This window comes from Stegodyphus dumicola, chromosome 8, assembly GCF_044657685.1.
Source record: "Stegodyphus dumicola isolate Sdum_Otavi_A_Nest chromosome 8, ASM4465768v1".
Taxonomy (NCBI): domain Eukaryota; kingdom Metazoa; phylum Arthropoda; class Arachnida; order Araneae; family Eresidae; genus Stegodyphus; species Stegodyphus dumicola.
In genome coordinates, this window is record NC_140775.1 from 131,761,912 (window position 1) to 131,776,531 (window position 14,620).

General features: G+C 32.3%; 1 protein-coding gene across 2 annotated transcripts in view; it reads left to right on the forward strand.

Annotated features, from left to right (window-relative positions):
• The window catches only part of LOC118199939 (protein arginine N-methyltransferase 1-like), an 87,771-nt gene that overhangs the window by 50,645 nt on the left and 22,506 nt on the right, over positions 1 to 14,620 (forward strand). For both annotated transcript variants that reach the window (XM_085822444.1, XM_085822445.1), the window contains exons 6-8: positions 981 to 1,068; positions 1,149 to 1,264; positions 8,529 to 8,679. In XM_085822444.1, the coding sequence (XP_085678570.1) occupies positions 981 to 1,068; positions 1,149 to 1,264; positions 8,529 to 8,679 (355 nt within the window). The remainder of the gene's footprint in view (positions 1 to 980; positions 1,069 to 1,148; positions 1,265 to 8,528; positions 8,680 to 14,620) is intronic.

Sequence of the window (14,620 nt, forward strand, 5' to 3'; positions counted from 1 at the left end):
TCTTTTTAATAAATGTTGTATTTGTCATTTTGCAGTAAAATAACAAAATAATAATCAGTTATCTAGTTTAGCCATTTAATATAACTATATTTGCCAAAATATTGTTGATTAATGGAATTTAATTTTTAATTCATTAATGAACATTTAATTCTCATTCATTTAATTAAGAAACATTTAATTCTCGAAATATGGTCAAGAAATTACGGCAATATATTAAAAGTTCATTAATCGAGGTCTAAAGTACCAGGGACATCAAGAAATAATTCTCATGGTAAGTTTGAAAAATTTGTGATTTCTTAGCGAAACCTAGGGCTGGTCAGAGGGTTAAGAACAAGCACAATAATTTCTCTAACTTATTATTCCAGTGCAATGTACTGCTATTATTTAATTTAAGCTAAATTTAAGCTATGGTAGTATTATAACTATAGGTGCAATTTTTGACCATCGATTCAGGCTACAGACAGATTTAACTTTAATATATCTTTTTCATAAGCCAGGTACCATCAGTACTGAAAACCATCTTACAAAAACAATGCATCTGAATAATACTTTTAAAATCTAGCTACAGTGTCAGAATAATTATAACATCTTTTTTTTTATTATCAAATGCATAATTGTTCACTAGAAAGTGTTGATGAAAGATATTATTCTGGAAATATATCAAAAATATTTAATAATGGATTGTAATATTGTTTCTTCTTAAATTTACTATATCTTAGAATTTATGCTCTAAACTGTAGCAGAATTTGTAGAAGTATTTTATGTTAAAAGTTAAACAAAAAGCATATAATATATATAATTAACTATTGACAATTATAATATAATTAACTATTGACAATTATAACTGATATAATTAACTATTGACAAAGCAATTATTTTTTCACTTCAATGGTAGCTTTTTATTAATTTGCATATATATATTTTTAAACACAGTTTTAAAATTTTAGTTAATCTATAGGTTAATTATTATTTTTTTTTAGAAACCAGGTGGTATGTTATTTCCTGACAAGGCTACCCTTTTTGTTTGTGGCATAGAGGATAGACAATACAAAGATGAAAAAATTTCTTGTAAGTTTTGTTATATCTATTTTTATATGTTTTGCTTTGTTTTTAATACCTTTTTAAGTATTAATTGTTTTTATTTTTAGGGTGGGACAGTGTATACGGCTTTAACATGAGTTGTATACGCAAGGTTGCAATTACTGAACCTTTAGTAGATGTAGTGGATCCTAAGCAAGTAGTGACCTCCAGTTGCATACTGAAGGTAGCGTTTAATCAAATGCTGTTTTCATTTCATAATAATGGTGTTGACTTTTATATTATAAAAGGATTGTTGTGTAGATTTTTGGATAGTATTTAGTTTGTATTTAATAAATATTATTCAGTATTTTGTTGGATTTTAATATTTTATGCATTTTTAATAGATTAGGATAAGGAATGTAATGATATTGTTACGAATTGCCCAGCTGTGCTAAGATAGCTTCCATGCAAAGCGGGATTAGGGTAGCCAGATTTGGAACGAAATCACTCATGGTGACAAATTTGGCGATATGCAATAAACGAAGTCAGAAGATTCTATAATGAATTCTTACTGCTTTTCCCGAGAATGTTCTCAAAGGCAGGTCAAAAGCTATATATAACTTACCTGTATGCGGAATAGAATAGTACATTGAGAGCATCGAGAGTATGTTGAGTTCAGTAGTAGTGTCTTGAGTTCAGAGATTAGCTCGAGAACGATCGACTTGCTTTAGCACTTTGCTCTGAAGCTGTCTTCACCATTGTAGCCTGAAGGCTGTGTTACTGATTGTTTCAGTGTGTAGTTTTTGATTGTAGTTTTTCAACGAGTGTAAACATATCTTTGAAACTCTCCTGTGTAATATTGGCAAATAAATTGTGTTTTGATTCATCATCAAGTGTTGCAATCAGTCACTCCAAATCCGCGAACCCGTAGAGCGCAGCAATATGAAAGGTTAAAAGCAGTTCTATTCATAGCCATGAAATAATTAACTAACTAATTATGAGCCGCTGCAATACCGAAGGGCCCAAGTTTGAATCCTGGCGAAAGCATGGATGTAAATTGTCTGTTCCCTTGTGGGAGGTAACAGTGGCCACTTATTAGGTACTTCCATAATAAAATGACCACCACCTCTGACCTTCATAGTGACTAAAGCCTAAAAATGCCCACCATTAAAAAAATAACTAATATTATTACAGTCAAAAGTCTTTAATTCGGACGTCCATAATCTGGAATAATGTATAATCCGGACATCAAAGCTACAAACTTTCTGCGCATGCGTAAACACACTCATGTGCGTAATACCTTTATGCATGCGCATATGCGTTTACGCATGCGCAGTTAATGTATAACCGACGGTATAAGCTAAGCTAAAATTATCTAATATTCTATTTCAATTAATGTTGCAGATTGCATTGTTCCTTAATCTTCGAATTGGATTTGGCTTATTATTTTTTGCAGACTCTTAGAGCAATTTTATAAAAGTAAGCTTGAACTTTTGATTATGTCAAAAAGAGTTTCCGATTCTGGAGCTGCCAAAGGATCTACAAAGCGAAAGCATGTTTCAATGTCCATTAAACAAGAAGTGGAATTGCTGCAAAAAATGGATAAAGGCACGAAGAAAGTGACAGAGAAGTGATTTGTTTCTCTAACCATTCCGAAATCTGTTTATCAATTTCACACTGCTCTGCGGGGAAACGTCTCGGCGCGCAATGAACTGAAAGTTGATCTGTCAGCACTATCCTCATCTTCAGGGCAGATGTTTTTATTTTATTCGACTTATAATTCCTTACTAAATGTAGTGTTCCATCTTGATGTACTCCAATATGATTTAAATCAATTTCCTCGTCATTATAAATATCACAAATACACATAAAATAGTTTTCTGGTTGCAATTTTCTAATTTCAACTATGCGTAATGTATGCTTTGCGCATGCGCGCATTGAAAGAAATGTTTAATAAAGTAAACAAATAAATATTAAGTCCTTTTTTTTCGTAAATTTTGATACCCTTTAGATCACAATTGCTATTTATTTCATAAATTACGATTTCATATTTTTAATTGTATAATTTCTGCATGCCATCTTACCAGATTTAAACTGATGATCTATAATCTGGAATTGCCGAAGTCCCGACGAGTCCGGATTAAAGACTTTTGATTATTTGTGTGTGTGTGAACTGTATCTCTGGTGGCAATACTACATTGCATAAAAGGTGTCTTAATGTTTTCAATCTTGATATGCAGTAAGCAATCTTACTGATATTCAGTTTCTTATCTTGGTTGACAAATAGTTAAAAACTGTAGCTTAGTTTTCTAAATGAAACCAGATTAGAATCTTATGTTAATTTCTTGGCCCAGTGCATGATTTTTTCTTATATGGTATGAATACAAATGAAGTTCATTTTTTATATTGAGTTAATATAGAATTGAATTTATATGCAAGTTTCTTATTTAACTAATTATTAAGTGTAGTAAATTGCACTTATATTTTATTGATGGCTATTGCTATGACTTGTAATTAGGGATGATGTTATTATTTTACATAGGATAGCATTAAATATTTTTCCATCCTGAAAATGCGAACTGAAGTTTTGTACTCAATATCTACTGTTAAATATATATTGGGTCTTCAGTTATAGAGTAAATGGCATAAATTATGGAATATATATATATATATATATATGTAAGATAAATATGTAAATTAGTTTTATAATTTAATTTAGTAATAGTCTCTTAATTCCTCATTTTTTATTTGGTTATTTCCTCTGTGTATTCTAAAAATAACTTTTCTGGACTGAACCATTTCTAGATTAATCTATCTCACATTGCTTCAGTGACACTGCTGATATAGCTAATTCAGAACCTGAACTCAAAATTTTGAGAATTACAACCTTTCTAACCTAAACTCAAAGTCTTTATCTTGGCGAGCTTCCACATAGGATAATTGCACAATTAGTTTCTGCCTCACTTCTTATTAAGACGTTGCTTCTGTGCTCTCTTTCTATCGCAATGGTATAAAAAAATTAAATATTCTGCAAATAGGGACGATTAGAGTGCCAAAGTAATTGTGGCCACAGATGTCAATTGAAATAAAAATAAAGATCTAATCTACCTTGACTTGCTGTTCCTTACTTATTCAAAATTTTAGCATTCTACATAATCAGAATTTCTGTATTTCTATGTCTCACTGTCCCTACATTAGTACTTCTAATTTTGTTTTTTTATTTGTCTGTGTGTAAGATAAAAATATGTAAACTTTAATTGGCAGAACTTCCTTTTGATCTTCATTTTAATTTGGGTACTTCTGTCTGTCCTAAAATAAATAACTCTTTATAATATAGCAATATATGTACCTCATTTCAAAATTAATTTTCTTCATACAACCTTGCATAATGCAGCAATGCAGGTATGTTATAGCCAGTTACTTTTTGGAGAAGTAAAACTTTTTATCCCCTATGCTTTCTACTGAATGTGTTGCATTTAGTTTCCTGCTTCACTGTTGTCCAACTTGCTGCTGCCAATGCCTACTTTCTTCAATAATGTATTTCTTAGATTTCAAGACACAGTAAGACCCATTTGACCTGTATTAGCTTAAGGAAAAATGTGTCAACCATGATTGAAAAGAAAACAATATGGCCATGTCTGCAAGTCCCCTTCTTTGTTATGCATCTTACTATGCTATCACTATCACACACACACACACACACACATATAAATATGTAAAATATAAAATCTCGCATTTAAATAATAAATTAATAGGCCTTTAACTCCTGTCTTCATTCTAAAATAACAGAGCAATAATTTTCTAACTAAATGAAAAAGGTCCATCATTTAATATGTATTGTGTACTTATCGATGAAATTTGATCCCAACACTTATACATTAAGCTGTCATGTAATCTGAAATGGAATTCATATTAAAAGCTTAATTACGTCGCATCTCCCTCTTCTTCTCTTCGCTCGTCTCTTCTATCTTCCCTTCTGCTGCCAGATGCTTGCGTTGCCTTGCTGATATCCATGCAGAGTTTACTTTTCTAATTTTCATCCTTTAAGAAGATGTAAGCTGTATAAAAAATTGGGTGGTGCATAGTGTGCCCATAGCGATAATGTGAATTATCGAAGAATAAAATTATTTGTGTGGCCATGTCTGCAAGTATTTCTTGGTTTATGCATTCATCGTCCTTCAAGTTATGATGGTGTCCTTTCAAACGACAATCTGTTGTAACTCTCACAAAGTCATCTTATTCCAATAATAACACAGATTTATCACAATAATGGAGCAGTTTTATTAATAGGGGGACCGGAAAGTAATGTCGTTTCTGCGCATGTCGACAACAACTTGCTAAGGGCAGAAGTGGAAGCAAATCCATGTGAAACACTCTTAACCAACCTTGGTCGACCATCCAAGAACATTTAAAGCAGAATGGAAAAATAAGCAAAGCAGGTGCTCGAGTCCCCCATAATCTATCTGAAAAGAACAAAGCCAACCTATCCATTACATGCAACATATTGCTTCAACGACACCATACAGAACTGTTTTTTGATCGATAATCCAAAAGGCAGTTTTAATAGGGGTTACAAAAGATTTACATCCTGAAAAGGCACTTCTGGGTGTTTAATGGAGTATTCGCAGAATTGTTCATTTTCAATTGCTGAAACCTAGACGAGCTGTTAATGCAGACCTTTATTGTGAACAATTGGATGGAGTGAACCAATCTTTAATCAAAAAATATCAATTGTCAACAGAAAAGGCTTCCTTCTGCAACACGACAATGCAAGACCGCACTGTGCAAGACGAACATTGGAAAAAATTAATGAATTGAGGTGGGAGGTACTGCCATACTCACCCACCATATTCGGCCGATATCGCAGCACATATATATATATATATATATATATATACACACAATGAAGAGCCAAAACATTATGACCACCTACTCAGCAATATGTTGCAACCTTTGGCTTGCAAAACAGCTGCAATTTGCCTTGACATAGATGCTGAAGTTCTTGGTAGATGACTGGAGACAGGTTTTACCAAATGTCTAAATAGTGGTAACGCAAAGTCGAGATATTCCGAGATGGTGGTGTTTGAGCTCTGAGCTGGGGAAAAGTGCAGAATCACCCACTGCTTGGCGCATTTTTCAAAATCGCCAACTTGGCACGCTCTTACATCTTGTCTCCTGGATTTGCAACCCCTCCAGAAGACACTACGCAAGGTGCGACATTTACAATGGCGAACAGGTAAAATAAATACAAAATAAAAGTTGAAGCAAAATTTTGAAAACTGAAAATCCTTTAAAAACAACATAATAATTTTAAAAAACAAACATGGTTAAGAAAACTTAAAATCGTTACAGAACCCTGAAGAATTAAAATACATTCACCTATAAAAAAATTGGGGAAAGTGCAGAACCACCCACTGCTTGACGCGTTTTTAAGAATTGAACAAACTGGGTATCCATGTACACATCGATCTATTTTCATTTAAAAAAGAAATCCCAGAATTGTACAAAAATGGCATTGCGCACTCTCTCGACTTTATCCATGTACACATCGACCTATTTTCACTTAAAAAGTCAAAGAAAATTGACAAAAATCCAATTCTTCTTAGTCTTGTAAAAAGCGCCAAACAAATAAGTGCGAAATTTTTAAAACTGGAAGTCCTTTCAAAAAACATAATAACTTTAAAAACTAAAATTGTTTCAAAAACATAGTAAGTTTAAAGAACATAAAATTCTTACAAAACCCTGAAAAATTAATACTTTCACTTCCAAAAAAAGTTTTAAAATATGAAAATCCAGTCCTTACAAAAACATAATTTTAAAAACTAGAAATCGTTTCAAAAACATAGTAAGTTTCAAATACTTAAAATCGTTACAAAACACTGAAAAATTAAAATACTTTCACTTACCTGAAAAGGGGTAATCCACTCCGCTCAGCTGACGAACGAAAAGTAACGAATTCTCAAAATGTTCTTGAATTATTGTTTAAAATAACTGCACCTCTACCATCTACTGTCTTCTACGCTAATCAGAAATTCTAAATTTTCAAATACAGAGTGAGCACGTGCGAAAATGCTCCGAATTTCGTGCTCAAAAGAAATTTTCAATTTAAAATACATATTGCGCATCTGCTAAAATGCTCTGAAATTCGCCTTCCAGAACGATAATATCGACTTTGGATACCCCATTTGGTGCACTTATCAATCTCGTAAAAAGTACCAAACACAACACCCAAATTAGTGGGCGATTCTGCACTTTATCCCTGAACTGCTGTTCCATGACATCCCAAATGTGCTTTATCGGGTTAAGGTCCGAAGAGTTAAATGGCCAGGACATTAATTGGAATTCATCCTTATGCTCCTCGAACACAGTTTGAGCCTTGTGACTTGGGGCATTGTCCTGCTGGAAGATTCCATTTCCAGTTGGGAAGACAGATGCCATGTGAGTGTGCAATTGATCTGCAGTTACGTTCAGATAGTCCGCAGCTTTCATAGTCTGTTCTATTGCAACTAAGGGTCCCAGAGCCGCCTATAGCATAATACTGTTACCACCAGCTTTGTATAACTTTTTGCTATACAGAGAGAACAACTTTTCGTCTGGAAGATGGCGTACCATGATGTGGCCATCAATGTGGTGAATGAGAAATCCTGATTCATCCCACCAGACAACTGTATTTCACTTATTCATTGTCCAGTCTTGGTGTTCCCGGCCTACTCTAGGTGTAGCTGACAATGACACTTGGTAAAGAGAAGCATACGAGTGAGAGGTCTGCTGCAAAGTCCCATATCCAACAGTGTCCATTGAACTGTGTGTTCCGAAGCACTTGCATTTGGACCTGCATTGTATTGTGCTGTCAGCTGAGCAACTGTTTGGCATCGATTTTGCTGTACCGAGTTGCACAGCCTGCAACGTCCTTTTTCTTTAATGACATGTCGACATCTAACACCTTGGCATCTACTACTGGTTTCACCATCGTTTATCCACTTTGCATAAATACTAACAACGGCAGATTGTGAACAACGTACTAGTCATACGGTTTTGGAGATACTCATTCTGAGTCTTCTGGCCATAACAATCTGCCTCTATCAAATTTGCTTAGATCAGCAGCCTTTCCCATCACTAGCAAAATGTAAGAATGATTCCTTACCTTCTCCAACAGCAGTTAAATACCATTCGCAATGCATCAATGGCTCTCCACATCATCCAGATGCTTAATAATGATTCCTTACCTTACCTTCCTAGTGATTCCTTACCTTCTCCAACAGCAGTTAAATACCATTTGCACTTAATCATGTGCTCTCCATATCATCCAGACGTGTTCATTGAAAAATGTAGAGATTTTCAGAATGTTTTCTCTCCTCAGTGTATAAATTTAAATTTTAATTAACTTTAAATTTATTTTTACAAATAGTTTGTTACAAATGTTTGTTAAATTTATATATAGGTTTTGCATTATTTAGCAGCTAAGTTTATATTGTATAAAATAATGATATGCTTTTTTATTTTTATAGGAAATTGATTTATATACAGTCAAACCTGAAGACGTACCTTTTAAAACACCATTTCTTCTCTCTGTGCAAAGAGATGATTATATCCAGGCTTTTGTCACATTTTTCAATGTTGAATTCACCAAATGTCATAAACGAATTGGTTTTTCTACAGGTAAAGTGTATAATATTAATATGAAATAATACTGAGAAAATATAAGCTTTTAATCTTGGTAAATATTGCGAGTTTGTATAAGTGAAATGATTACATTTCAGGGTTCATACGATCCTTAAGAGTCCTTAAAAGTCCTTAATTTTGGCCAAAATCGGCAGAAGGTCCTTAATTTTAATCATCTGAAATTTCTGTCTGTTTTTACGACTACCATTTTGAGTGTGAATTAGCATTTTGCAGAAATATTTTTGGCGATTCACTGATAAATATGGCTATTTTTTGAATGGGTTCATGAGTTATAATTTGTTCTTATTTGTAATATCAATAATGGTGAGATACTCGAATTCTGAGCAAGAAGTGAAACATAAGCATTTCAAAATTATTTCATTTTTTGTAATAAAGAGCTCTCAAACAACTTTCCGTTTTTGGGGATGTAAATTCTTTTATTAAACGGTTCTAAATTTGGCGATTATCAACATTTTGGCGTTTTTAAGATCGATTTCTATAGAAAAATTTTAATTCCGAGATCTGGGAATTTTTTGACGATTTTTTAGAACATTCTAACATTGATAAATTTCATTAAAATAATGGTTATATATTGGAATTATATTTAAGAAATAACAGTAAAATAAAGCATTTTTGTTTTTCAATGTCATGTTAAAAAGTTCCATTTTGGCCACATATTATACAATTTTTTGAATTTGAAAAATAAGTAAGGAATAATGCTATAAAGCACAGTTTACAAAACAGTTTTTAGCAAAAGCAAAATAGCTGTGTAATTAATTAAAAATGGCTTTTAAATTTTTTCATGGTAAGAATTTTTCCCATTTCTCTGGGGACCGACAGTATTAAAATTAAAAAATAAGTATAGTCTCAATGAAATGTGATCAAATCTAGTTTTAATGAAATTTATTGAAACATTCTAAACAAAAATACGGCTTAGCTTTACACATATTACAATATGAAACAACTAATTTGGTAACATTTTTGGCTATCTTGCATCCAAATAGTTTTGAATTGTCATCATAACATTTCGAACAATACTTTCGGACTTTATTTGCGTCTAATTCCTTTTTGTATAATTTATGAATAATTTAAGTCGGCAATATTATCTCAATATTGCCGCCAGCTCATCGCTGCCAGCTGAACGGAAAGGATAGCAAATTTTGCGCCGGGCTCAGCGTATTAAACCTTTGTCGTGGTCACAAGGTAAAACACAAAAATATAAAAATTCATGTGAAACTTATTGTTTGCATCTAGTGAGACTTAATGCAAAACAACTTATCACCGCTAATGCTTTAGTGGCTTAATCTTAAAGTATATTAACTGAGTTACAACCCCTGGAATTCTACATGAAGATACGACACTAACAGCATCAGACAGAGGTCAGCTAACTTTCAAAGCTTGCTAACTGTACCTATATCAGGCCTTTCAGGTTTGTTGTGATCAGAAAGGCCTCTCTATGGGCAAGCAGGAGTGGTGACAACAGCCAGTCTTTTGTTATAAATCATGCTGATTATGATTTTAATGCTCATTTTAACCTATGCTGCTTGACATAAAATCTACTTTCTATTTACTAAACCTCTGAGACTGAGCAAGTATGTGACAAAATGAGACAATAATAATAAAAAAAAATACTTGCTGTTAGTAAAATGTAACTAAAATGTCACTTATCTTCTTTCAAATATGTCCAGTTATTATGAGTGTAAAATACTATTTAATGCTACCTGATAAATTTCATAAAATTAATTTTATTCTCAAACATACTAATAATTATTTTAATTAAGTTATGTTTAATAATAATGCATCCTACTCTCGTTCAGGTATAGATATAATATTTTTAATTGAATTTATTCAGTTTCCATTTGCTCATAGGTCCTTAATTTTTTTCATTAATGGTCCTTAAAAGTCCTTAAAAGTACTTAATTTCCTTGTGCAGAAATGTGTACGAACCCTGATTTGTATATTTAAATTCTTTTTTAGCTATGAACTGCACATTTCAAACTACCGTTTTTATGCTGATTATGTAATCTGAGTAATATATATTTACAGGCAGATTTTCTTTATATTGTACATCAGAGTGTTATTAACCCTTTGAAGGGAACCGGTATATAATATATCCCACATGTTTGTCAATTTTTTAACCTCTGAAAAAAAAAAAAAAAAAAAAAAAATGCTAATTTCTCAACACTAAGAGCTATAATCGTAAGTTTGTAGTGTTTCCTTTTGATTCTAAATGGCAGCACCACCCTATGAATGTTCAATATTTTATGAAATTAATATACCTCGTTCCAAGGTATCATGTTTGAAGATTGATAAATTCTATTGGAGGGAAAGAAAAAATTCTAAATCTGTAAATATATGATGTACATATGCTGAACCTTTTATATTTACTGCATTTCAATCAAAACTGATAATTAAAAGAAGCTTATGTATATGTTTTTAATACAAGTATATAATATATACTGGTGCCTCTACTGAGGGTACTTTGCCAATAGATGGCAGCACCAGGCTTCTCCTTCTCTACTGTGTGAGATGACAGCATTTATTTACATTATGATAGTACTTGATGTAATAATTTGTTTATGATTAACTTAAAGTTGTTTAGAATTCAGTATGTTCGTGAAGGGATGGGGAATTTACTGACCCTGCACTAAGACTAAATACAAGTATATTTGTTTCTTTTTATTCTTTTTTTTACTCTGCTTGAATTTCGTCTCTATTTAGCTAAAATTTTAACTTCAGCACGTCACCCTTTCCCAAGAGAATTGAATGTGGAATGTTAGCCCCCAAAAGATGGCCATTGCTTCGTGTTTTCCAAAATCCTAGATTCCATCGAAAATGAATGGAGGTGATTGACAACTGATTTATCATTTGGGAGTCACGCCTTCTTCCTCTTCTTCCCTTCCTTTCAAAAACAAAGTTTACTTAAAAATACGGGACATGGAAGTGCACTTAAGGTCCATTTCTTAGTGTAATCACAAAAACTAGTGATTTGAAAGCATGCTCTGATTCTTATCGTCTTTGTTAATTTCAGATGAGAGACTAGGGAACACAAGAAAAATTTAGAGTTAGGTTACAAGTAGGTTGTTTTTGAAATAAATTTCACAGTTGGGGAAATGAGGGAAAATATTTCTAAGGCCTGTTTTATATTCAAACTAGAATTTATCCAAAAGTTGAAAAGGAGTCCCTAGGAGGCCAAAGGGGTTGAAAATCGAAGTAAGAGCTTTGAGGTGTATAAAATAATACAGTTGTTTAATGGCGTTTCTTCCTGAACAAAAAGATATATTACAACCTATATTTACAAAAAATAAAAAAGTGACCCTTATGGTTCTCAATAATCTAAAGTGTGTGTGCGTGAGGAGGGTGGGGGGCGATTCTTGGTATCATAGCATGAACCATGGTTTTTTTACATATTATCTAAAGTGTAAAATATTACTTCAAAAATGCAACATACTTTCTCATGTGAGTCGTAGTGTTTCATTTTTCAATTTTTTTTTTTATTTTTCGTCTGTTATATCTCCTTGTAATATTATACTAGTTCAGTTACAGCATGATACGATTTACGCATGCAGTGTCATATTTGCTAATTTTTTTTATAAAATTTTATGTCATATTTGCTAATTTTTTATAAATATTGAATTTAAATCAAGTTCAAAAGCTTATCCATATTTTACACAAGTATGTTCAGCTAGCTTGTATCATCAAAGTGCATAAAAACATAAATTTTATTTTTAAAATTTTAAATTTCAACAAAATTTTAAAAGTTTTTCTCTTTAGACTTACATAGCTATATTCAAGCACCCATCTCTACAGCTGCACATCAAAAGTACACAAAATTATATTAAAAAACAAAAATTAACAATTGGCAGCTACCTGGGGAAAAAAATGTCTTAGAAGGGCGGCGGTATAAAATATATACCGGCTCTCAAAATTTAGGATTTCGCTCTAGATTTTTTTTAAAGTCTAAATTTTGTGTCCTTAGGGTCCATAATTTATAGTTCATGCAAAATTTTACCACAATTTAAATTATTTTATATACTGCCCCTCAAAGGGTTAAACATTATTTGACTTTGATTATGTAATATTGTTTAGGATTTGACGTGAATGCAACAAATTATGGGGGGAAAAAATTGCTGTTCTTTCACAATTTCTAGGAATAGCACATTTTCTAGGAATAACAAGAATTTTACTGAATTCTTAATTATCTATGCTACTAAGTGTGAAGAAAATTCAGAAATGGTACAATTTATATTCAGGTATCTCCCGCATATCTGCTGGTAATTCTTATCAGGGCATAGTGTGGATATGTGAAATTATGGATAGCAGTGAATGCTATGTATAGAGTGATCACAAAGTCTCATTACTCCCTATTGTGTGTTCACATAATGGTCCCATTGTATTTATGTGGGATCATAACATAAAATAACTTTGAGGTAATGTGAGTGTAGTGTGTGAACGTTTATTCCTACATCATCATTTTCATAACAAAGTATGTTTCTCCTCCATGTATGATGTGAAATTAACTATCACTCATTTCGTTTACAAATGAAAGTTTAAATGCCTTTATTACAAATCCTTCATTATATGTTTTGTAATGTTGAGAATGGAACACGCTCTTGTGATGACCACTTGTGAATAGACATGTTTTGGTGAACATTCAATAGACACTGCAACCTCCAAACACATTTTCAATAATGTTGGTGGTCGTCCTGAAGCGAGGCTTATCTTTTATGCAGCCAGTTGCAGACAGCTTTCCTCTCACTGTAAAGTTGTTGGTTTTCAAGGGGAAGATTCCTGAAACCTTACAGTGAAATCATGCTGAATATCTCTTATTAATTTTCCTGTATAGGGTCATTCATAAGCACTAGTGCTCCTTATGACTCATTCCTTCATGGTGTAAGTGGATTCATCAGCCATGCTTTAAATGTATGTTAGCATTTGCAGCAAAAAGAAATAATAATTCATTAACATCTGTGTAATACATATGATGTAACTGGACTTTTGATCACTGTGTAGAATAAGATACATATGTAACATGTATAAACAGACATCATCAATATTGATAAATAATAAAATGCACTGTGTGCTACATCACTTCTAATACTGTATTTTTTTTTAATTCAGCAATTCAAATATTACTGTAAATAGGTTTTTGTTTTTTTACTAATTCATAAGACCTCACAGCTTCTCTTAAGTTTAGAAATGCTGTTAATATTACTAATGATCTTAAGCCATTGTAATATAAATAAAAAATGAGAACTTGAGTAAAATATGGCTAACGAGAACAAGGGGATTGTTAAAAGCAGACCTGAGAGAAATTTAACAAGAAAATCTTTGTATATGGATGAAAGGGAAGTGTCAGATATTTTGACTACTGAGGTCTGTGGTTTCCTGCTGACATTTTTATAGCCATCATGAAGGGAAGCTCAGTTAAGAAAAGTACAATTCTGAGGAGTAACTTGTAATTTCAGAATGTGCATAAGGTTCCAGTGATGACCATTTTCATCCTCAATCCCATTTAGTTACATCTGTTAGGAAAGTATATGCATGTCATGAGTATTGTTGAAATATAGTACTTAGCATGTTCCAGTAGCTGTGTTTTACATTTGACTATAGGCTTGCTACAGCATGTTGTATTCCTTTCAAAGGATTTTTTTCCTCTTTGTAAACTATCGATATGACTGAATAGATTTGTTCTCTAGAGATTTTGATGAAACAACGTGTGATATATTGTATTCAATAGAATTTCATACAAATAATTATAGCATTATGAAAGTTTCCAGTTTCTTTCCATTCCTTTTTTGCCCTCTTTTTGTTTGGGAGGAGTATTTGTTATACAGTCAAAAGTCTTTAATCTGGACGCCCATAATAAGGAATTATCTATAATCCAGACCTCAAAGCTACAAACTTTCTGCACATGCGTAAAAGTATTATGCATTTA